The sequence below is a fragment of the Vicia villosa genome, unplaced genomic scaffold (assembly GCF_029867415.1).
Source record: "Vicia villosa cultivar HV-30 ecotype Madison, WI unplaced genomic scaffold, Vvil1.0 ctg.000911F_1_1, whole genome shotgun sequence".
NCBI classification, from domain to species: domain Eukaryota; kingdom Viridiplantae; phylum Streptophyta; class Magnoliopsida; order Fabales; family Fabaceae; genus Vicia; species Vicia villosa.
Genome location: NW_026705409.1, coordinates 536,080 through 558,422, shown reverse-complemented (window position 1 = coordinate 558,422; position 22,343 = coordinate 536,080). Strand labels below are relative to the sequence as shown.

General features: G+C 33.5%; 3 protein-coding genes across 3 annotated transcripts; all 3 read left to right on the top strand.

The window, feature by feature from the left end:
- Positions 1 to 297: 297 nt before the first annotated feature.
- On the top strand, positions 298 to 1,272 carry LOC131632177 (uncharacterized). The gene has a single exon (XM_058902958.1). It carries the CDS (start codon positions 298 to 300, stop codon positions 1,270 to 1,272), a length of 975 nt encoding a protein of 324 aa, XP_058758941.1.
- A 3,104-nt stretch (positions 1,273 to 4,376) lies between these two features.
- On the top strand, positions 4,377 to 7,435 carry LOC131632160 (mitochondrial import receptor subunit TOM20-like). The gene is made up of 6 exons (XM_058902939.1): positions 4,377 to 4,570; positions 5,064 to 5,142; positions 5,753 to 5,922; positions 6,045 to 6,092; positions 6,304 to 6,393; positions 7,127 to 7,435. Exons 1-6 carry the CDS (start codon positions 4,472 to 4,474, stop codon positions 7,256 to 7,258), a joined length of 618 nt encoding a protein of 205 aa, XP_058758922.1. The 5' UTR covers positions 4,377 to 4,471; the 3' UTR covers positions 7,259 to 7,435.
- A 7,651-nt stretch (positions 7,436 to 15,086) lies between these two features.
- LOC131632186 (proteasome subunit alpha type-3) lies at positions 15,087 to 21,758 on the top strand. Its single transcript, XM_058902968.1, has 10 exons — positions 15,087 to 15,335; positions 15,499 to 15,538; positions 15,632 to 15,715; positions 16,272 to 16,345; positions 17,432 to 17,518; positions 17,607 to 17,691; positions 17,818 to 17,864; positions 18,723 to 18,788; positions 19,019 to 19,109; positions 21,479 to 21,758. The coding sequence occupies exons 1-10, from the start codon at positions 15,232 to 15,234 to the stop codon at positions 21,548 to 21,550; spliced, it is 750 nt and encodes a 249-aa protein (XP_058758951.1). The 5' UTR covers positions 15,087 to 15,231; the 3' UTR covers positions 21,551 to 21,758.
- Positions 21,759 to 22,343: the final 585 nt, after the last annotated feature.

Sequence of the window (22,343 nt, the reverse complement as noted above, 5' to 3'; positions counted from 1 at the left end):
GAAAATCTCAAGAAGGTCCCTGCTGAACCTTCAAGAACTGGAAGCAAGGTTGATGTGAAGAAAAGAAAAGAAAGAAGTGTTTCTGACTCCGAAGACAATGTCCTAAGTGATGTCCTTGACATCCCATCAAAGAAGAAGATTGCTGTCACAAAATCCTCCACAAAGGTCCGTGATGTTCCCTTGGACAACATTTATCTGCACTATGCTTCAAATGCTATCTAGTGGAAGTTTGTTTATCAAAGAAGGCTGGCTCTGGAAAGAGAACTTGCAAATGATGCTCTGGAATGTCAAGAGGTCATGAAGCTCATCAAATCTGCAGGTTTGCTTAAAACTGTTACTCATTTTTCTAAATGCTATGAAATGCTAGTGAAGGAGTTTATAGTGAATTTGTCTCAAGATTGTGCTGATGGGAAAGATGAGGATTTTCATAAGGTGTATGTTAGAAGAAAGTGTATAGAGTTCTCCCCAACTGTTGTTAACCTCTATCTAGGTAGGAATGATGAGGCTCAACCTGAGCTTGAAGTGACTGATAATGAGGTGTGCAAAGTGATCACTGGTGGTAAGGTTAAGAAGTGGCCCATAAAGAGTAAACTGTCTGCGAGTTCTCTTAATGTCAGGTATGCATTGCTACACAAAATTGGTGCTGCTAACTGGGTGCCTACCAATCACACTTCTACCATTGCTGTTGGCCTAGGAAGATTCATATATGCTGTGGGAACCAAGACAAAATTTGACTATGGGACTTATATATTTGATCAAACTATGAGGCATGTTGGTACCTCTGCTACCAAGCTTCCCATTGCTTTTCCATCCCTGATATGTGGGATAATTCTCAAGCAACACCCTGGAATTCTGAAAGCTAAAGATTCTGTATGTAAGAGGGAGAGTGCTTTGTCTTTCCACTATAAGCTGCTCAAAAGGTCAGATGACATGACATCTGCTGGGACATCACAACCCAGCAAGTCTGTGAACAAAACCTTTCTCATTGCTGAGCTGAAAGAGACTTATAAAGAGTTGGACAACAGGAAGATGAAGCTTGAAAAGCTCATTCAAAGTCTTGAGCAGTCTGCAGAGGATGATCATGCTGGTGGTAGTGATGGTGATAATATGGATGAAGACAAAAATGCTGATAGTGGTGATGAGGAAGAGGCTGAGGATGGTGAAGATACTGAAGATGCTGGGAGTAGTGATGCTGATGAAGAGAATAGTGGCTCTGGTGATGAAGAGGTTAGTGACTCTAGTGATGAAGAGACTGATGGTTCTGACAATTAGCTCTACTTCTGGTGGTTCTTTCCTGCTGGTCTTTTGGTGGTGTTTGGCTTCCTTTTGTGGCTAAAAAGGGGGAGTGATGGATATTCTGGTTTTTTTGTTGTTATTTTCTGATATTTTGGATGTTTTCTGGTTCTCCTTGACAATGATAAGTGGTAGCCTATAACAGATGTTTAAATAGATGTTTTCTGGATTTTCTGGTTTTCTGATGATTAAAACAAGCTGGTTGTTGTTTCCATTTTGCCACAGAATTTATTTTTCTGGTTTCTTGGTGTTGTGATCTGCTGCTTGTGCTCTGATATTATATGGTTACATCTATTTGTGTTTTAGCCAAAAATTTGCCAAAGGGGGAGTTTGTAGATGTTGTTGATTGGCTGTAATTTTTGGTAAAACTCATTGTGATTTTATCATGTCAAGTCTGGTGTCATGACATGCATTCTACTGTTGTGAAGTTTTACTTTTGCAGGCCTTTGCCTGATGTCAAGGCCGATGTCATGACATTCGTAGTTGTTACGCATTATTCTGTTACTAATTATGGTTATGTGATCTGTTAAGATCCTATGCGCTTTAATTGGAAATATTGGATTATGATATGTTCAAGGACGACGTTATTTGCTCTTATTTTAGGTTCCTTGATTTATGGAAATTAGTTTAATTAGGTTTAAAACTAATTTGGATCCAAGGCCCAGCTGCTGCGTTTTCTGAAGGCTATATATATATATATATATATATATATATATATATATATATATATATATATATATATATATATATTATGAAGAAGCTGCAGACCTAATTAGGGTTGTTGTGTTATGAAGCTTTAAGAGGTTTTTCGTGTTTAAGTCTTTGCGTCCTAGTTTTCTTGTGAGCCAAACAATCATCGTGATGGTTGTCTTGGTCTAGGTGTTTTTTGTGTTGTAAGAGGTACTTGAAGCTTTTAAGAGAGAGTACCAGTGTACTTGATTGAAGCTTTTAAGCAAGATCAAGTTGTGTCCTTGAAGTGTGTCTTCTTTTCATATTTGTTGAGTGTTATTCATCACTGCTGTGATTGAGGGGGAGTGAGTAGGATCTCTGGTCTAAGTAGCTTAGATTGAAGTTGCATTGGGTAGATATTAAGTGAAAGGTGTAGTCTTGATGTGTATTACTCTGAATTGATACTACTTATAGTGGACTTCCTCCCTGGCTTGGTAGCCCCCAGACGTAGGTGTATTTGCACCGAACTGGGTTAACAAATCACTTGTGTTATTTGTTTTATTTCCTGTTCATTATTATAGAATTATTCAGATAGTTAATGTCGTGACATCCTGTTCGACATCACGTATCTGATTCCAGAATTTCAGGGTGGGGTCGTGATGCCATGTAGGCTACATCACTTCGAACTCACCTCCAGTGGTGCCACGTAGGCAATGCCACTAGGCTTTCACCCGGTGGGCTTGTACTGTCTCGTAGACGTGTTCGCCTTTGTATAACCACCTGCAAATACACATGATTGATAAGGTAGTGAAGCCACTTAGGAAGTCATTGCGGTAACTCGTCACAAATGAGATTGTGTAGCCAACTTGGCCTAAATCACATGGGATTCATCTGACTCATTGTGCGGTGGGCTTATGTGAGTCTCTTGACGCGATGTATAGGAGTGACTCACCGAGGGTGTGGTTTGGCAGCCTAGGTAGACGAGCGGGATTTACTCCTGGATTCCTCGTACACGGGTACGAGTCTGCATACTTGCTTGTGATGGCGATGAGCCGGTTGTTATTTGTTGTTATTTCCTCATTGGATAGTTATGGGACTTTCAATGATGGTGTACCCTTGTTGTGTATATATACCAGACCGTGAGGAAACCCCGGATCCATGGAAGATCTGTTTGATTTCATGCACCTTATAGAATCGAGCGAACCCATAAGATGGGGGAACTCACTAAGACATAGTAATCTCACCCCAATCCTCTTAATATTTTACAGGAACAGGTTAGAACTAGACGGATTGCATGACGGATTCCTTTGAAGACTGTGGACAAGCAATTGGCAGGAAGACCTCGTCAGACGTTATCTTTCTGCTGTGCACTGTTGAAGACAAGCTGATCATATACCACTTAGTTGGAAATTTGAATTGTATATGATTTTAATTTCTTGTCTTTACCGCTTATGTATGTTTCTTGTATCATTTATAACATCACTACATATTATTCTAGACATATATGTATGGGGTGTTACAACTTGCATTTGGGACACTAATATTTACCCGGATGCGTTTTCAAATGATCTTTCAATTTTTTCTTGTTATCAAATACAATGTCACATACATGGCAAGCGTTACCATCGTCGTTTCCTATGGTGTCGTGGCTTCCGGAAGCCATACATCCTGAAGCAACGCATATCAACATGTTTCCCATTTTTTTAAAGTGAATTAGGTAGAAAATATGAAGCAACAGTGTGAAGTGTGAAGAAGCAAGCGTGTTGTTAAGTGTGAAGTGTAAAGAAGCGAGAGTGTTGTTAAGTAGAATCTTAAACATGGTTTTTGGCTTTGGATTTCAATATTTTCCCAATTAGGTATTATGAAAATTTTCCCATGCACAATTTCAACTTACATCACAACACTATACATCTTTTATTTCCCTAGATCTCTATCTCATCTCGTTTAGTGTCTCTCTCTTTCTCTTTCCCTAGATCTCTATTTCATTTCTCTTCATTATTTTCTCATTTCCTTTATCAACTTTCACCATCTCCTTTCTCTTTATTATCTTTCTTATATCTCTTTATCATTTTCCATCTTCTCTTTAGCATCTCCCACATTTCTCTTTATTATTTTCCATTTTCTCTTTAGCATCTCCCACATTTCTCTTTTATCATTTTCCTTTTTCTCTTTGGCCCTCCCTTTGTAAAAGAAAAAAAATACTATCACTTTATTCTATTAAATATTTCTCTCATTTTTATTATATCTCTCACTTTTTTTCTCCATCTATACATATTTCTTTTCTCTATTTACCATCAATTAATAATATTACTTTTAATAGAAAATTAATATTTTATTAAAATAAAAAAATCTTAAATAAAAAAATAATATAAAAAAATTAAGACAGTATAATTTGTTTTACAAAAAATAAGGGGAAAATTCCATTTATCACATTGCACATCAGTCCCTAACCTGAAACAACACTCAAAACCCAAAACCCTAGGAACCGAAAAACAAAGAAGGCGATTCCATGGATTTGCAATCCAACGATTTCGATCGCCTTTTGTTCTTCGAGCACGCTCGCAAAACCGCTGAAGCTGAATACGCTGCCAATCCTCTCGATGCTGATGTTCGTCTCTATTTCCTCCTAAAAAGTTTCATTTTTTTTAAGAATCGCTGATTTATTGTGAAATTAAGAAACTTTCCTTTGATGGATCGATTCGTTTTTGTTTGATTTATTTTGTTTTAGTGATTGTGTAGATAAATCTGTTTTTGTTGTAGTTGTTGATTTTGTACACTTATGGGTGAATTGTTGCATTGGAAATTTTGTGTATAGTATTTTTGTAGATGTGGATTAGTTGTTGTGTTGGTCATTTTGTAGAGTTTTTGGTAGATATGGATGAGTTCCTGTGTTACAAATTTAGTTAATTTTTTGATTTTTTTGGGTACATATGAATGAGTTTCTGTGATGGAAATTGTGTTTGTGTGTATGAATTTTTTGGATTTTTTTTGCTACATATAGATGAGTTGTTGTGTTGGAAATTAGTGTTCTATTTTTTAGTACATATGGATGAGTCTTGGTGTTGTAAATTGTGAATAATTTTTGTGTTTTGATTCTGCAGAATTTGACAAGATGGGGTGGAGCTTTGTTAGAGTTGTCTCAGTTTCAGAGTTTTCCAGAATCAAAGAAGATGACTCAAGGTGCTTACTCTTTATGCTCTAAGTTTATTTCATTTGATTTTTTTATACATTATTTTGGAGAGAAAATATTAAGTTATTTATTTGATGCATTTAGAGGGGTATTTTTATTTTATTTTTAGTCTTCAAACTCTGAGAAGATGTGAAGTGTGGAATTTTTATTAAAATGATGTGAGGTAATGGATCTTGTATTAAAACTTTATAGGATCATAACCTGTGAAAATTTTAATTGGGTATTGGCTCTCTTTCGGTGTAAATATTTATGAATTTTTAAAACGATGCGGCTGCACCTTTTTAATGGCTAGGAGAGACATAGGTATGCAATGTTCACACTTTTTACCCAAGAGGATCTATTTTAAAAGAATTGTTGCATTGCTGTCCATAAATTGAAACAGATGGATGACAATTGGACGGATCATTTTTTGAGTTTGTATTTTGAGTCTGATTACGATTACTAGAATTTGAGTTGTGCAATCTTGTATCGACTGGTTTTAGTTGACTGCATTGGCTCATCTATTTTGACTCCAGCATATCTGGTGGATATTCTTGAACTTTTGATTTTGAAATTCATTTGTGTTTTGTAAATTTCTCACTCAAAAAACTTGATTTGCAGAGGCTATTACAAGGCTTGAGGAGGCCATTTCTGTGAATCCCAACAAGCACGATGCTCTTTGGTGCCTGGGAAACGCTCTCACTTCACAAGCATTTTTAAACCCAGATCCGGATGAAGCTAAAGTTCATTTTGACAGGGCAGCTGTGTACTTTCAACAAGCCGTTGATGAGGTACAGTTTTAGTTCAGTCAGTATAAATAACAGTATCACTAAATTTATGATTGAAGTGTCGGAAGTATTTTACTTGTTGACTTGTAAAAATACTGTGTAACAGTGGTTTTTGTTTTATATAGGATCCTTCGAATGAACTTTACCGCAAATCATTGGAAGTCGCTGCTAAGGTATGTTCTGTCATGATGCAATGATTTTCTTAGCTGTTCCTCTCTCTATATTTCTCATAGACTTACGTAGTTTGGTCTTTTGGGAGGGTATTTAATTCTTCTTTCACGTGCATTCTTTCTTGTTACTATATAGTCTTGCTTTTTCATTAAAGAAATTTCTGTGTTTTGAACTTGTCACTGAACCTTTTCATTTACTGATACCTTTTTTAAGGCTCCCGAGCTACATGTGGAGATCCATAAGCATGGATTAGGTCAGCAATCAGCAGGGTCGGCTGGACCCTCCTCTTCTTCTGGCGCAAAGGTAACAAGACATAAAAGTTACTGTTGTTTGTCTTTACTTTGCTATTGTTTTTTCGTCTTGCGGTAAATGCAATGCAATTGTACAGTTTTCTCTTGTACAATGCAATGCAAGACAATGTTAATGAACTGTTTTTGCAATGATACATAATAACATAAGTTAAAATATTCTTTTTATATATGGAATTGGAATGGTTTATGATGGCAGATACATTCAAGAAGTGTTTTTGCAATTAAATAAAAGAGTTGACTAGAAGTCATTGTATTTTTCTTCAAAATTTGTGTTTTTCAAATGTTTATTTTTTTTTACTGCCTTAAACGACTAGGTGACTTTGGCATTTTGGACACATTTTATGTGATGCGTTTGTAGTTTCTACCATTAGTGCACCAAATTGATATATCTTGATTCTGTAATTAGTGTATGTGTTTTGGATTTTCATTCCATTAGTATTTTTGTGTTCTAGATTGGATATGTATCCAAGTGAACTTGCCTTTTTGGTGGAGATAATAAATGCTTTTCTTTTCCGTAGTAAACATAAAATGAAAACTAATATTTTTTCCAGTTTACTCTTGAGATCAGTGCTTCTTCTCTCTGGTTTATTGTTGGATTTTGGACTGTTGTTTCTTTCTGATAACTATGTGCTGTATGGTTGATATTTTAATATGAAGATGGAGATTCTGTTCTTAGTTTATGCAGTCATTCATTTTTCTCCTAATTTATTTGGTTATTTTTTCAGACTCAAAAGAAAAAGAAGGACAGTGATCTGAAATATGACATATTTGGATGGATAATCTTGGCTGTTGGCATTGTTACATGGGTGGGGTTAGCAAAATCGAACCTTCCACCACCGCCTCCGCCTCCACGATAAGTGAACCCATTTCATTTAATTTTGATACATTGTTGTTTATTGAGAATCAAATCTGATTTCGGCAGCCACTTGTTGTTTCGTTTTTGACTGTTGTAATATTTTTCATGGTGTAACCATTTATCTACCCATCATATGAAATTTTATCTTATTAATATAATTGGGTTGAGTAGTTATCAATGGTGGTCTACAAGTTCACCCAGAAAACTGGATTGAATAGTTAACTGACATATTTGATTTGAAGACATTTCTGATACACTTCTAATAAAAATATATATCTCTGTTCTTTATGCTTACAATTACGAAATTGTTTGCGATTTTGCCCAGGTTAAGATTTAATAAATAAGAAAACAAAAATCAAGCATGATATTTAACATAATATTCATTTATAGGTAAATAGATAAATGTTTTTCAGTTGTAGTTACTTGCTTCTCTAAATTCTGGGCACATTTTTATGACATTGAAGATAAGTAGACCTGCTAAAGTGTGTCTCTTCTCTACGTCGGCTGTTAAACTGGAAGTTTATAACTTTTGGTAGGTAAGTTCATGGAGTGACTTATAACAATTTTTGGCTAAGAAATTCAAAGAGACACCCATGGTCGGGTATTTGATTCTTGTAGATTGTTCCTATAAACCAAACTGAATTATGAACTAAGGTATTGATCCCATTGAATAAACAAAAATAGTTTTTAAAATAACAATTTGTTTGTTGGATCAAGAGGTGAATGTTCATGGTTGTTCACACTAACTGAAAGGATATACATATTAAATGTTCAAAGAGTGTTCAATGAATGTTCATGGTTGTTCACACTAACTAAAAGGATATACATATTAAATGTTCAATGAGTGTTTAGAGATAAGTATTGATTATCCAAGGTTCAATGAGTGTTTAGAGATACATATAGATTATCCATCAAAAATGATTTCATATCAGTAGTGAGCAGAGATGTCATTCCCGGCCGCTATCCCGGCGCTCCGTAGCGGAGCGCCCCCCTCCCGCGAGGGATACAGGGTGCGCTGGCGGAGATGCTGTAGCGGGCGCTACCGCCGGGAAACCGGATAGCGGATAGCGGATTGTTCCCGGGCGGAGCGGCTTATTAGACTTTTTTTTTCTGTACTTTGATAAGAAGAGGAGAAGAAATACAGAAGAAACAAGATGAAGAAGTAAAGAAAGATGAAGAAGTAAAGAAAGCGGTAGCCAAAGAAAGAAGACGAAGAAAGGATACACACTTTTCCAAAAAAATGTTGAAAAATAATAAAAATAAATAATATATTGAATATTGCACCAGCAACAGCTATTTATAGCCGTAAAAGGGAACTTTAAGGCACAGGTCGCATCACGTGACTTTCCCTCTTTTTCTCACCTATAACTCTCTCTCATCTTTATTTTTCTTTTTCTTAAATTTTTAATTTCACAAAAATAGGCTAAAAAATGACTAAAGTTACTAAATCCTGTTCCCAAGTCACAACAACTACTTCTAATTAAATAATATCATTAATAATAAAAAATAATAATAACATATATCAGTTTAATCTATTATTATTATATTAATTAGATTTTTTTTAAAAATTTATTATATTATTTATAGTATTACATGACATGTTTCATAAATTATTATATAATTACTAATATACAAAAATTTATCCCGCTATCCGGGATACCGCTATTCCCATTCCCGGAGGTCGGCCGTTCCGCTCCGCTATCCGGGATTAACAACTCTGATAGTGAGTTGAACCTACGATTTTTACGACTTTTTGATGTATGAGTCAACATCTTATTAACATATTCAAATGAGTAAAAACTATATATGATTATTATATTTCCTACTATATAAGTTACACTATTGAAGTGTGTTGGTCATGAGACAAGTTAAAATTGGAACAAATCGGTCGGTTCAACCGGTTTGATCGGGAACTGGATCTAAGTACGGTCCTTACAGTTTTGCAGTAAAACCATATTGAAACCGAGAAAATCAGACAGAGCCGGTGATTGACCTTGTTTTACATGTTGAACCAGATTTTCCGTTTCATACCGAGAAAAGAAGAGAAAATTGACCTTGTTTTACAGGTTGAACTATATTTGATTCATCTTTTTTCATCACAGTATATACATTAGCGCTGAAAAATCAAAATAAGAATTAAAAGGAAAATTTGTTGATTTGATTTTAATCTAAAATAGAGATATAGTGATTATGATATAGAAAATCCAACCCTCAAGTGAAGAGAGGGCGGCAACTGATGAGAGGATGAAAAGGAGGATGTTGTTTTGACGGGAATTGCTAATTTCATCCTAAGAAGTGAAAAAACATTAAAATTTAAAAATACTTTTCAAATTTCGGAAATGCTTTTTCAGATTTAATGAACACACTTCATTTGTGTTTTAGCCACGCCATAATTTTATGACATTATGACTATTTATTTTAGAAATGCATTTTTAGAATCTAGTGAAAGAAAAACTTATGAACCTAATTTTGATACCTTTGATTTATCATGCTGCTGGAGGAAGAAACATAAATGACAAGAATGCTAAAATGAGATTCTTCTCGAAATTTGGAGAATAAGCTGCAAATTAATTTAAATTTACAAATAGTTTTTTATTGTTAACCAAGAAAAAGAAAATATTTCATAAGCAATAGCTTCCATATTATTTAAGATTGAAAAAATAAAAGGATAGTTTTTTATTGGTAACCAAGCAAAATAAAATATCTCATAAGCAATGTAATATTGGAAAAATAGAAGGATAGTTTTTTTTATTGGTAACAAAAAAAAGAAAGTTTCTCATAAGCAATAAGCAATGTCTTTTTGAGAAACTCCCATATTATTTAAGATTGAAAAAAATAGAAGGATGCAAAATAGATGAAGATTATAAAGAATAGGGGAAGGAAAAAAAAATGCAGACGACAACAGTAAATGAATGTAAGAATAAATGTAAGATGTGTGTGATAGAGAATAGGGGAAGGAAAAAAATGCAGACGACAACAATAAATGAATGTAAGATGTGTGTGATAATAAAAGTTATGTTGATTAGTAGTAGTAGGTTTCGAAAATGTATTTCTAAAATAAATTTAGTCTTAAAATTGAAGTGTCGCACACAATCGAATGAATTGTGTGTATTTTGGGTGGGTTCAAAAATTCTGGTGCCTTAAGCAATTTTCATATATTTACTAAATAGCTAACGGTTCCTAAGAGAAGGTTTGGGCTTAGACTATGTACAATGGTTACATTATTCAACACCCTACTTTTTCACTTTTTATCTTCCACATCTTCTCTCTCTTCCACCTAATAATTCAACACCTATTCAATTTTTTTTCACTACAATGGTTTTGTTTAATAAAATTCAACACCCTACCCCACATCATATTCTTATTTTCTTTTAAAGTTTTGTTTTTATGATTATATATTAATATCTATTATCAATTAAAATTAAATTAAAATAATTAATATTTAAACTTTTTTTTTAAATTTAATAATTTATTTATTTTTTCTAATTTTCTATTCTTAATTTTTTTTCTTGCAAGTAATAAATAAGAGATGTAAAAATAGTTATTTTTTAAACAATGATTTTTTTAAGGCTAAATAGAAAAAAAATTGAGAGAAAAAAGTGAATTTTTTTTTATGAGTCCAAATCAAATGAACCAAGTCTCTATTTATAGAGGAAAAAAAATAATGAATTTTGATAAAAATAAAAATAAATAAAAAATTTATTTACTATGAAATAATTAATTTTAAATGATTAAAAGAAAATAAAATCTAAATAATCACAACAACCAATAAAATTGTGTAAAGTGTTGCATGTGGCCCCACTTTTTTCTCATTCAACATGTTGAATCTTTTCAACACCAATTAATCCACATCACATTAAACACCTCATTCAACAAACCATTGTAGACATTCAACTATTGAATAATTTTTTCAACACCCCATTGTAAATGGTCTTAGTGCATAAATTGGAGTGTCGGTCACAATCGAATGAATTGTGTGTATTTTGGGTGGGTTCAAAAATTCAGGTGCCTTAAGCAATTTTCATATATTTACTAGATGGCTAAGGGTTCCTAAGAGAAGGTTTGGGCTTAGTGCATGCATGCAACCAAATACACTTATTTTTTAAAAAGAAGAATAAGAAATAAAATAAACTAATACTCCTATTTATTTTCATTTATGAAATAATTATAGTAAAAAGTATAATAACTTTATTTAATATATATATATATATATATATATATATATATATATATATATATATATATATATATATATATATATATATATATATATATGGGGACGACTCAAGTGAGAACACTTGGTTATTATGAGAAATGAGAACAATGAATCACGACCATTAAATTTTGATTTTGTTGATTTTAATGGACTGGATTGATTTCTCTTTCTATGTTGATTTACAATAAATATTAAGGATCATAGAAAGAGAAACCAATCTAGTCCATTAAAATCAACAAAATCAAAATTTAATGGTCGTGATTCATTGTTCTCATTTCTTATAATAACCAAGTGTTCTCACTTGAGTCGTCCCCTATATATATATATATATTTGTTTTAACAAAACCTTGTTTTCCAAAAAAGAAAAATATTTTTCTTTTGAAAATATAATTCTCTTTTGATTTTTCTGATAAAAAAAATTAAAAAATAGATTTATAATTTTATTTCCTTAGTTTTAGTCCCCACTTTTTATTTTTTTACCTTTTAATACTCTCTTTTAAAAATTTTGCTTTTTAGTTCCTTAATGTCACTTTTTTGGGTTTTTTTTGTCCCTCCTCATTTTTGTGTAGCTTACATATGAAAAAGCTTACGTGGTCAAGCAAAGGCAGTGCTACATCATTTAATGAGTTGACCAAACATTTTTAATTTCTAAATTATTTTTTAATTTATGTTTCTGTTTATGGGTTTTAGGGTTTCAATTTATGGATTCAGGGTTTCAATTTATGGGTTTAGTGTTTCAATTTATGGGTTTTATTGTTTTGATATGTATGTTTTCTAATTCAAAAATTTACTTTGTTATTCAAACTACCTCAGACTCAATCCATTAGGTTACGAGTTCATCTTAGGGGATAGTTAGTGGAGAATCCAGTTAAATGGCACATCAATGGAGAAGTGTCTAGAATGAAATAGTCTTGGGATGTGGACTTTATGTCATATTTGTAGTTGGAAGATTTGATAAGAAAAAAAGGATATATTGATATCAAGTGTTTGTGGTATTGGAACCATGAGTATAGTGTTCCCTGTAGCCTCAGACCCTTAAACTATGATAGTGATGTAATTAAGTTTGTCGAGGATGTGAAAGGATTTGACTTGGTAGATGTTTATGTAGAACACGCTGTTGGTAATCCTGAAGTTATAGATGAGTCAAAATTAGGACATGATTATGATCAGGATAATGATGTTGAAGTTGTAAGTTTATATAATGATACTGATGTTGAAATTGTACGTGAACACGTTGTTACTGAAGTTCAAGGTGGGAATGAACATGTTGATTCTAAAGTTTAAGGTGGGAATGAACACACTAGTCCTGAAGTTCAAAGTGGAAATGAACATGCTGGTCCTGAAGTTCAATGTAGGAATGAACGTGTTGATATTGATGATGATGATGATTATGTTGCAATTCATGGTGAGTTAGACAGTTTAAGTGATACTAAAAATGACATTAGTGAGGAGTCTGCTGATTTGGATTGGATAATTGTCTTACCAAATGAGAGTGAAGTTGATAAGGTTATGCATTCCGAGGGTGAGGATTATGATGTGTTGGTTATAAGGATGGCAAAATGGGTCATGGCCCGTCGGTCCGAATCACGCACTCGGAGAAATGGCGGGTTGTATTGAGATTTTGGACCTGCCGTCTGCCAAAATCCGCTGCCTGCCAAAGCTCGTCATGCCAAAACCTGCCGCCCGTCAAACTCGTTCCGCCTTAAGGCCGCCCTTGTTTAGTTAAGTATAGCAATTCTAATTCTTGATGGTTTTATTTTATATTTATTTGTGAATATATGAATTTTTTAGAGTAACATTTGTTAAAAAGACGCTTTATAAAAATTTGTTCTAAAAAATAAGTGAAACATTTAATTGAAACATAAAAAAGCCTATTAATTTATTAAAAAAAGAAAATAAATAAATAAAAAATAGGCGGGTAAGCCCGTCGCCCGTCAACCGCCCGCCACCTTGGCAGAGGCGGGCTAGATTTTTAGCCTGCCCGACTCTTTTTTTTGCGGACTTAAGGCGGGGCGGGCGATCCGTTTTGTCATCCCTAGTTGGTTACACCTCTTGATAGTGGAGACGATGAGGAACATGAGAGGTTTCCAACTTATAAGACTGGTGAGGCATTCAAGTTTCAACTTGGTATGATTTTTAGCAACAAATAGATGATTAAGGATGCTTTGAAGGACTATGCTATGGGGACGAAGAAAAATGACGGGAAGAGGATGGTAGTAAAATGCATGGAAGGCTGCAAGTTTTACATGAGACTTAGTAAAAGGGTGGGTAACCAATTTTGGCAAGCTGTGAGTTTAATTGATGAACACACATGTGCCAAAACTTCATATAACAGGCAAGCAAAAACAAAATGGTTGGCTAAGAACTTTGGGCATATTCCTAAACACAGCCCTAACATGAAACCATCGCGATTAATTATTGAAGATGTTGAAAGACGAGGAGTGAAATAGTCTTGTGATCATGCATATCGAGCCAAAAGAACGGCAGTGGATTTGATCCAAGGTATTGATATGGATCAATTCTCACATTTAAGGAGTTATGCCCAAGAGTTACTCATATCAAACCCTAATATTATTGTTTTGATCAAATGTGCCGATTCAAATGAAAGACAAGTATTTGAGAGGATTTATGTTTGTCTAGAGGCCTACATATATGGTTTTGTATAACTAATCAATAAACTACGTATTTAATCTATGGATGAAATTTAACCCCAACAAGTGCTCATATCTCTGAAACTTTCTTTATCATTTATTGATTTACATTATGTAACTTTACCCCATCAAACATCTTGCAAATTTCTGCCTAAAATCTTAGTAACTATTGAACGACATTGATATTGCACCCGTCCTTGTGGATACAGGATAAACACAAATAATTACTTTTGATATCGAACATCAAAATGGCATGATGCCCCAAAATGAAGAAGGATATTGCAAAGTATGTCGATAGTTGTATGATGTTATTATGTATATTTTGGACATGATTGTACTATGCCGCTTAAGCACTCATGTATGTATTAGTACCAATTAGAATCCTTATGTAAATGTAATACTATTCTAGATGTGTGTTATATGTATATATTTCAATACCAACATTACTATTCCAATCATTTGCAATCATTGGATCACATTCTACACTCATACAACTTCTCATGATTAATTCATATTTAATCACACATTAAGTATTTAAATATATGTTTTTAAATAGGAAAAATACTATTTGTTACGAAATCCAAATAAAAGAAAAGTCCAAATAAAAGAAATGCAAGAATTAAATTTACTTCACCAATATTCCAATATAAAGCGGAATTGATGTTTTCTGGTAACTAACTATTTTGGCCTTCGTATATTTTGTTTTATACTAAATAGCACGCCTCTTTTAAATAATATAATCAATTATATTAAATAATATTTTTTAAAACAAAATTACAAAAATTAACTTTTAAATAAATTGGATCAACCCAATTTGTCTTAATAAATTCTCACCCCTCCTAAAATTTACCCATGTATATAAAGTTGGTACATAAGCAACCCTATTTATTTTGGGGACATAGTTGCAATATCAAACAAATAACAAGCCACATATGCAATTCCCTTAACTTTCATTTCACTGCCTCAGTTAACTCTTGAACAAGCAAAACCCTCTTTATATTTTCTTCTTCTCCGAACTTCACACAAAACCAAAAGTAGCACAGAGACTCATCGAAGAAGAAGAAACAACCAAATCTTCAAAACCAAAATCAACAATCGTTCAACAAAATGAGTAGCATCGGAACAGGCTACGATCTATCCGTCACTACTTTCTCTCCTGACGGTCGCGTTTTCCAGATCGAGTATGCTGCCAAAGCCGTCGATAACAGCGGGTAGGTTATCCGTTTTCGCTTCAGCTTCGATTTTGCTTAGATGTTTATTATGGGTTTTAGTTCTCTTATGATTTGGAATTAAGGGTTTTGATGAAATGTAGATTTTGTTTTTAGGTTTTGTTTTGTTTGAGGTAGTGATGTTAGATTTGAAACTTTGTTGCAGGACTGTTATTGGGATCAAATGCAAAGATGGAATTGTGTTGGTAAGTTAATATAGATGTAATAATAATATTTGGGTTTTCCTTTTTGATTTTTGATTTTTTGGTTAATTTTTTTGGGAATTTGGTTGATTTTAGGGTGTTGAGAAGCTTATTCCTTCGAAAATGATGCTTCCCGGTTCCAATAGAAGAATACACGCTGTTCATCGCCACTCTGGAATGGTACTTACTCAATTACTTACTCAATTACATTTACTGTTTTGTGTGATAGACTTGCATTTGTGTTTTAATTGCTAGTGTTGGAGTGTTGTGAAGAAGTGCGTGTCTTGTGTACACATAGGGTTCTAATGTTTTAATGGTATTGTGTTTGTACTGGAGTTTATATTTGTTTTGATGCTTGGTAAGTTCCGATAGGATAAGCCGAAGAAACCATAAATTGACGGTGTAAAACCTACATATTATATAGAATGACCAAATTTGGAACAGTAATTCATGGCTGTTCTCTCTGTTCTATTAATTAGAAGTCAATATCAGAAAATTCAATGAAATAATCATGGTTCAATGACCAATTTAATGCAGTTTAGATGAAGTTCTCATGTGCACCTTGGGTAATGCACTAAGCAGCCAACTGTAACTGAGTTTGAACATTGCATTGATGATACTTTTTTGATACATAGTTTTCTTTAGCATATAATGTCACGTACTAGCGTGTCACATTCTAGTTGTTATGATACTTTAAACTTCTTTTAATGAAGTGGGAATCTTTTTCCAATTTTAGGCTGTAGCAGGATTAGCTGCAGATGGCAGGCAGATCGTTGCGAGGGCTAAATCTGAAGCAAATAACTATGACAGGTTTGCTCTATTCGCTTGCAACATTTAGTTCTGTAGATCCTCTCCCTTTATTTTTTCTAAACTCATACATCATTTTATTGTGTTCATTGATTAAATATACCACCTTCTTAATTGAATTGACAGATGCTGTAATAGAAACCCTATAGTTGAAAATAACTTAACCTTGTTTTGATTTTGAAGCTAACCTAATTATAAGTTCTTTTCGTTTAACTATATCTTTCTCAAGGAAAAAAGCAGTTGTAGCAAGGAAATTAAACCAATTATATTTTAGGGCTACTAATTGAAACCCTGTGTAATGATTCACTGTTGTTTTGGCCCTTGAAGTCAGCCTAACTATAGTGAAATTGTCAAATAGAGCTAAAGTCAAATTGTTTTAGGTTCTTATCAACCCATATTAACTATGTAAAATGTTAAAATGATCATAGTTTCCCTTTTTTACTACTCAGTATTCCCAAAAACTGATTACTATGTCCTGCACAAGACTTGACTCGACTCACTAACCGATGATAATTTACCTAATTCTACCTGTGCTCTTACTCACAAATATCTGACTAAAAGCTTTTGTCCAACTTACACATCCAAATAGATGCTAATCACTATTCTAAAACGTTGAAATGTTGGCTGATATTTTGCACTGGGTTGAAATAGAACTCCTGGTAGAAGCCACACACATTACACATGATTCTGATACTCAGTCTCAGGCATCATTGTCTTTTACTGAATGAAATAATTAGATAACTCGAAATGGAGGTGAAAGTTTGTTGAAACTTGAAATAGGTGGATTATTTAATGAGCATGCTTAATTTTTCTGTTGATTTTAGTTGCGTGTTTAAGTTGTAAGCAGTTAATGATCTTTTTGTATTGAGTATTCACAAACCACTGCTTGATGATTGACGACCAAAGCTAGCGACAATGTAGTAACTAAGTCATTTCCAAACTTCATGATTTACATATATTGTTGAGTTATTATAGTTTTGTCATACTGTTTTGTGTAACTTGAAGTAAATCTCATAATTATGAGGTTTTCTTAATTGTTTGATTGTAAGTTTTGAAAAGAAGTGTTTATTATGGGATATATTTATTCAGTGTGTACGGTGATCCAATTCCTGTTAAAGAGCTTGCTGATCGCGTGGCCAGCTATGTGCACCTTTGTACATTATATTGGTGGCTCAGGTCAGTAAAACCATTTGTCTTGTAGTGATTTTGAAGTTATATTTCTCCGTACTTCATATTAATAACTGATCTATAATGGGTGCTGCAGACCTTTCGGCTGTGGTGTCATACTAGGTGGTTACGACAGAGATGGACCACAATTGTACATGGTTGAACCTTCTGGTGTCTCTTATGTGAGTCTACTTTATTTGATAGAAATATCTAGACTTTTCATTGTTTCCTGAGCTACTAATAATATTTTTGAAGTCCCATGTGATTATTTTTGTACTGATCTGATTGTGTATTGGTATTTGTTTTAGAGGTACTTCGGTGCTGCAATTGGAAAGGGCAGGCAGGCTGCGAAAACGTAAGTTGACAATTATTACAGTTCTGTATTTCAGTACTAAACCGAACAACAATTGTGCCGTCCTTTTCATTACTGTCTATGCTAGGGGCAGTATAGACTTATTGCTTTACTTGCATCCTATGCTTCCTGTAAATATTTTTTCTATAAAAGATGTTCCTTGCTATCTTATAACTACTTTGAGTTTTTGTTACATGGGATCTCTGTTTGTAAATTTTGACAATCAGCTGCTGAAGGTTAAGCAAGATTTGAGTAAATCTTGCATGGAACTTCGCTTACTACGGATAGCTTACATGTAGACAATTATTAGAGTGGTTGATAATAATACCTTAGCCTTCAAGACCTTCTCCCGTACCTTGCAAATTTTTTCTGTTCCCCGGTTCATGACTCAATCTGCATTTGTGTTTTGTAACTTGTGTTGGGTTTAATCTTAGGGTGGTGGTAGGGGAAACTCAACTTACACTCTATAAATAAACTTTTTTCAGGACTCATGCCAAAATATACTCTACTAAACAAAACTTATAAAGAAACTACTTTATTAGGAAGGTGTCAAAAGTGTGTTGGGATTATGTGTGTGTTGCTACAAAACATTGGCCTTAATGTGTATTAAGGCCGCCGCCATTGTGGTTTGAGAAGGCTATAAATTTTTCCATTTTTATTCAAGAAGGTATAGACTTAAAATGCAAAAATTTGGAGAAATTATGTTGCTGTTTGAGCATTTAGTTGATTCAGATAGTGAAAAAATGTTTGGTTGTTGTATGAAAAGTCACATATTGCATGTGATTTCTGTTTTGCGTGCATTGCATCAGTCTCCATATTCACATTTTGTTTAACAATGTTATCTTGTTAATATCTTGGCAGAGAGATTGAAAAGTTGAAGCTTGCTGATTTGACCTGCAGACAGGGAGTTATTGAAGTAGCTAAGATGTAAGTAGCATACTTATTGCCATTGTTTGTTATTACTTTTTATATTCCTAATGTGAAACATGCCCTATTTTTGTATTTGCAAGCTGACTTATACAAGGATTTCCCTTTCTTTTGTTGATGTATGTTGGATTTTTTACCTTAAAAACAGGATCTTTTTCCAATTCACAGTATCAATTACTTAAGATAATTGTTACTTACATATTTTTTTTGCAATTATTTGTGCCAAACAGTATATATGGAGTTCATGATGAGGCCAAGGATAAAGATTTCGAACTTGAAATGAGCTGGGTGTGTGAGGAATCAAATCGTCAACATGAAAAGGTAAGGGTGTACTTTGACTTACTTTTTTATACAGTGACGTTTTTCTTTCAATTATTCTAATTCAAATAAAGATTATATATGGAATTTGCAGAGCATTGTATCCATATTTTTCTTTGTTTCATCCAATTGGTTTGTCTTAGTTCCAGTCTTTCTGAAATTATCATAAATAAATTTTCTTATTCTTTTGATTCAGAATTTAAGGTTTCTGCTTATTTCCGTAATCTTCAGTATAAAGTCATGATTGGCATTTGCAAGTAAGAGAGTAATTGAACAAGCCTTGAATAAAGCAATACCCAAATATGTTCACATAGGGCTGGATATTAACCTTTTTTTTTTTCCTTGAGGCTTATGTGGTTCAATTATACCATGTAATTCTTCAAAGGGGGTTTTAAGTGAGTTGTGTAATTTCCATGTTTTCTTTGATTTGAGTCTGATAATCAATTGGGTCTAATTGTTTTTAAAGTTGTGGCTGAAAGAATGAAAAGCTAGTGACATTCTTAGGTTAAGAGACTGGCAATTGCATAGTTTTTTGTTTTGTTTTTGCACTGAAAGCAATTGAGTTGATAGTTTCTAACATGGAGAAACACATTGTACAGTTTTGGTTTTAAAAGCTCACTTAAGACCTTTAGTGTGTTTGGATTGAATGTGACTTTGGCAAAATCATGATGGTGCTTCCGTGATTTTGGTCAAAGCTGCACTTATAAGCTCCAACAAAATCACGCTGCCACTGTGATTTCGTCGAAGTCACGGTTAATCTAAACACACTTAATAAGTTTGATCAGATTGCAATTTAGAGTACCGGAAATTCATCCCACTTGACTCTGAATTGGTCACTTATGCATGCCACCGGTGGTGGATCGTATGTTAGATCAAGGTTTTGTTGTATATATTTGTTTGTGCAAAGAGTCGATAATTTAGTGTAAAGGATTTGGAGTACAACATCAAGGTTGTATGTAGCTGAATAAGCAAGGGGGTTATGTGCGCACAAGTTCCTTTACATATTGCATTTCAACTTGCAGCTCCAATATGAAATTTATTTGTGGAATGTTTATGGATCATCCAAGGTAGTCAAACTCGAGATTCTACGCAAGATCGGGTAGGGGTAATAAGATCGTAAATCGGAGGATCGTAACACGGATCGTAAGATCCTACCAAATTTAAAAATTTATATATATATATATATATATATATATATATATATATATATATATATATATATATATATATATATATATATATATATATATATATATATACAACATAATATAAAAAAAAACTTCAAATAACAATAAAATTACTTTAAAAAAACAGAAATTATGAGAGCACCAAGGACTAAAGTTCCAACACCAGAACTTGAAGCCATGTTTGAAAAAGGTTTCTCGAGTTGTTTTTTTGTTTCAACGTGAGAAGAGAAATTGATGTACTGTAGTTATGAGAGCATTAAAGAAAGAGAAAGGAGAATTGATATAGTTATTGAGATTAATGAGAGAATTAAAGAATAATGAGAGAGGTGGAGTGAATTAGGGGAAATATTGAGGGAATAGGAGGGAAATTAAATCACACTAATGATGGATTATATTTGGTAAGTTATAAATATTTAACGTGTGAGAGAAATTAATAAGAGATATTATTACTCTAATAGCCTGAGCCTATTTATTACTGACACAAGCAAGCTTTTAAGAAGAAAAAAAATACTTAAGCGTTTTTTTTGTTTTTAGGTTTTTTTCTTTCTGAACCGGGTCCCAGACCCGACCCGCGGACCCGAATTCATGGGGCTGTTGAACAGAGGCGCCCAGAAGCGCCGATTCCAGCGATTCCACGTGTTTTAGCGTCGATCTTGGCCGAGACCACCAAAAAACGATTTTGGCTGTACTCTGGCACGGGATAGTGATGCAAGATCGCAGATCCTACGAGTTGGATCGCGATTCTGTCTACCATGGGATCATCACTGCTATAATGTTTATGGGTCATTTATTTGTTATGTTCTCTCATTTCTGCCATGAGAAACTCACTATGCCTCTTGCATCCTTTTCCATTAATGTAGATCCCCCAGTGGACTGTTTTTGTCTCCAGATAGCTAGCTCTATTTCTCTGACCCTCCTCCTTCCATGCCATTCTTCTCATGCAATGACCTAACACTCGTCCAGTCAATTGAATTTAGCATCGGTTTGGAACTGTGTTCAATTATTTCAAACACATTTTTTTCTCTTTTGTAAAGAAAATTTGCATTCAAGTGTTACCTTCAATCATCACTCCCCAAAACTTGTTTTGTAAAGAAAAAAATGCATTCGGGTGTTCACATAGACTTGTAGTGTTTGCGTGTTGTTTTTGCGTCATGTTAATCACGGTATTAAATTAATGATATGTAGGTCCCAGAGGAGCTTCTAGAAGAAGCTAAGACAGCCGCCAAAGCAGCTCTTGAAGAAATGGATGCAGATTAACTGATCAAAATCATATATCCCAAAGATGTATTTCATTAACTTGTAATAGAGCATTGAGAACATCTATAGAAAATTCATAGGCTTTCAAAATCGGATTTTTTGTTTGCTTCTTGATGATTCAATGCACATGATGATTTCTGCTGCTGTGAAGAACTGGTTTAAACTGATTTAAAGACTGTTCTTGTCAATTGATTAGTGTTGAATTTTATCCTCTCTGCCACTTTTCCATGCCATTATGGCCACCTTTGGTTTAAGAAAGTGTTGTATGAAACCACACATCTTAGTTTTCTTACCCTACACGTTATTTTCCATTTTCTTACATAGAAGCATCGAGTTTTAGTTTATTTCCTTTTGCCATACCTTCAAAAGTGCCATAGCATGACATATTTTGAACTATTTGTTTCTTGATATACAATACAGCACAATTTTATCGGCAGTATGTTTTGTTATGTGAGTTTGAACAATTGCACTGTTACCCTTATGTTACAGCATAATGTTTTTTACTAAATTGAATTGAAATTTACAGATAAATTCTATTGAAGCATTTTATCAAACGGCTAACGAGCATTGTTCCATGAGGTGCAACAGAACTTTACAAAAGGAGGATAGTTTAATTAATTTTATGACTGCATTATTTACAATTGACAATTTTACAGCAGAACTTAAAATTGTAAGTTATTACTATGTGAAAACAAAAAAAGTGAGATATTTTTTCTCTTCAAAATAACCATATTTTCTAACAAAATTTCTCAAATAACCATATTTTCTCATTAATTTCTAAACTATTTATATT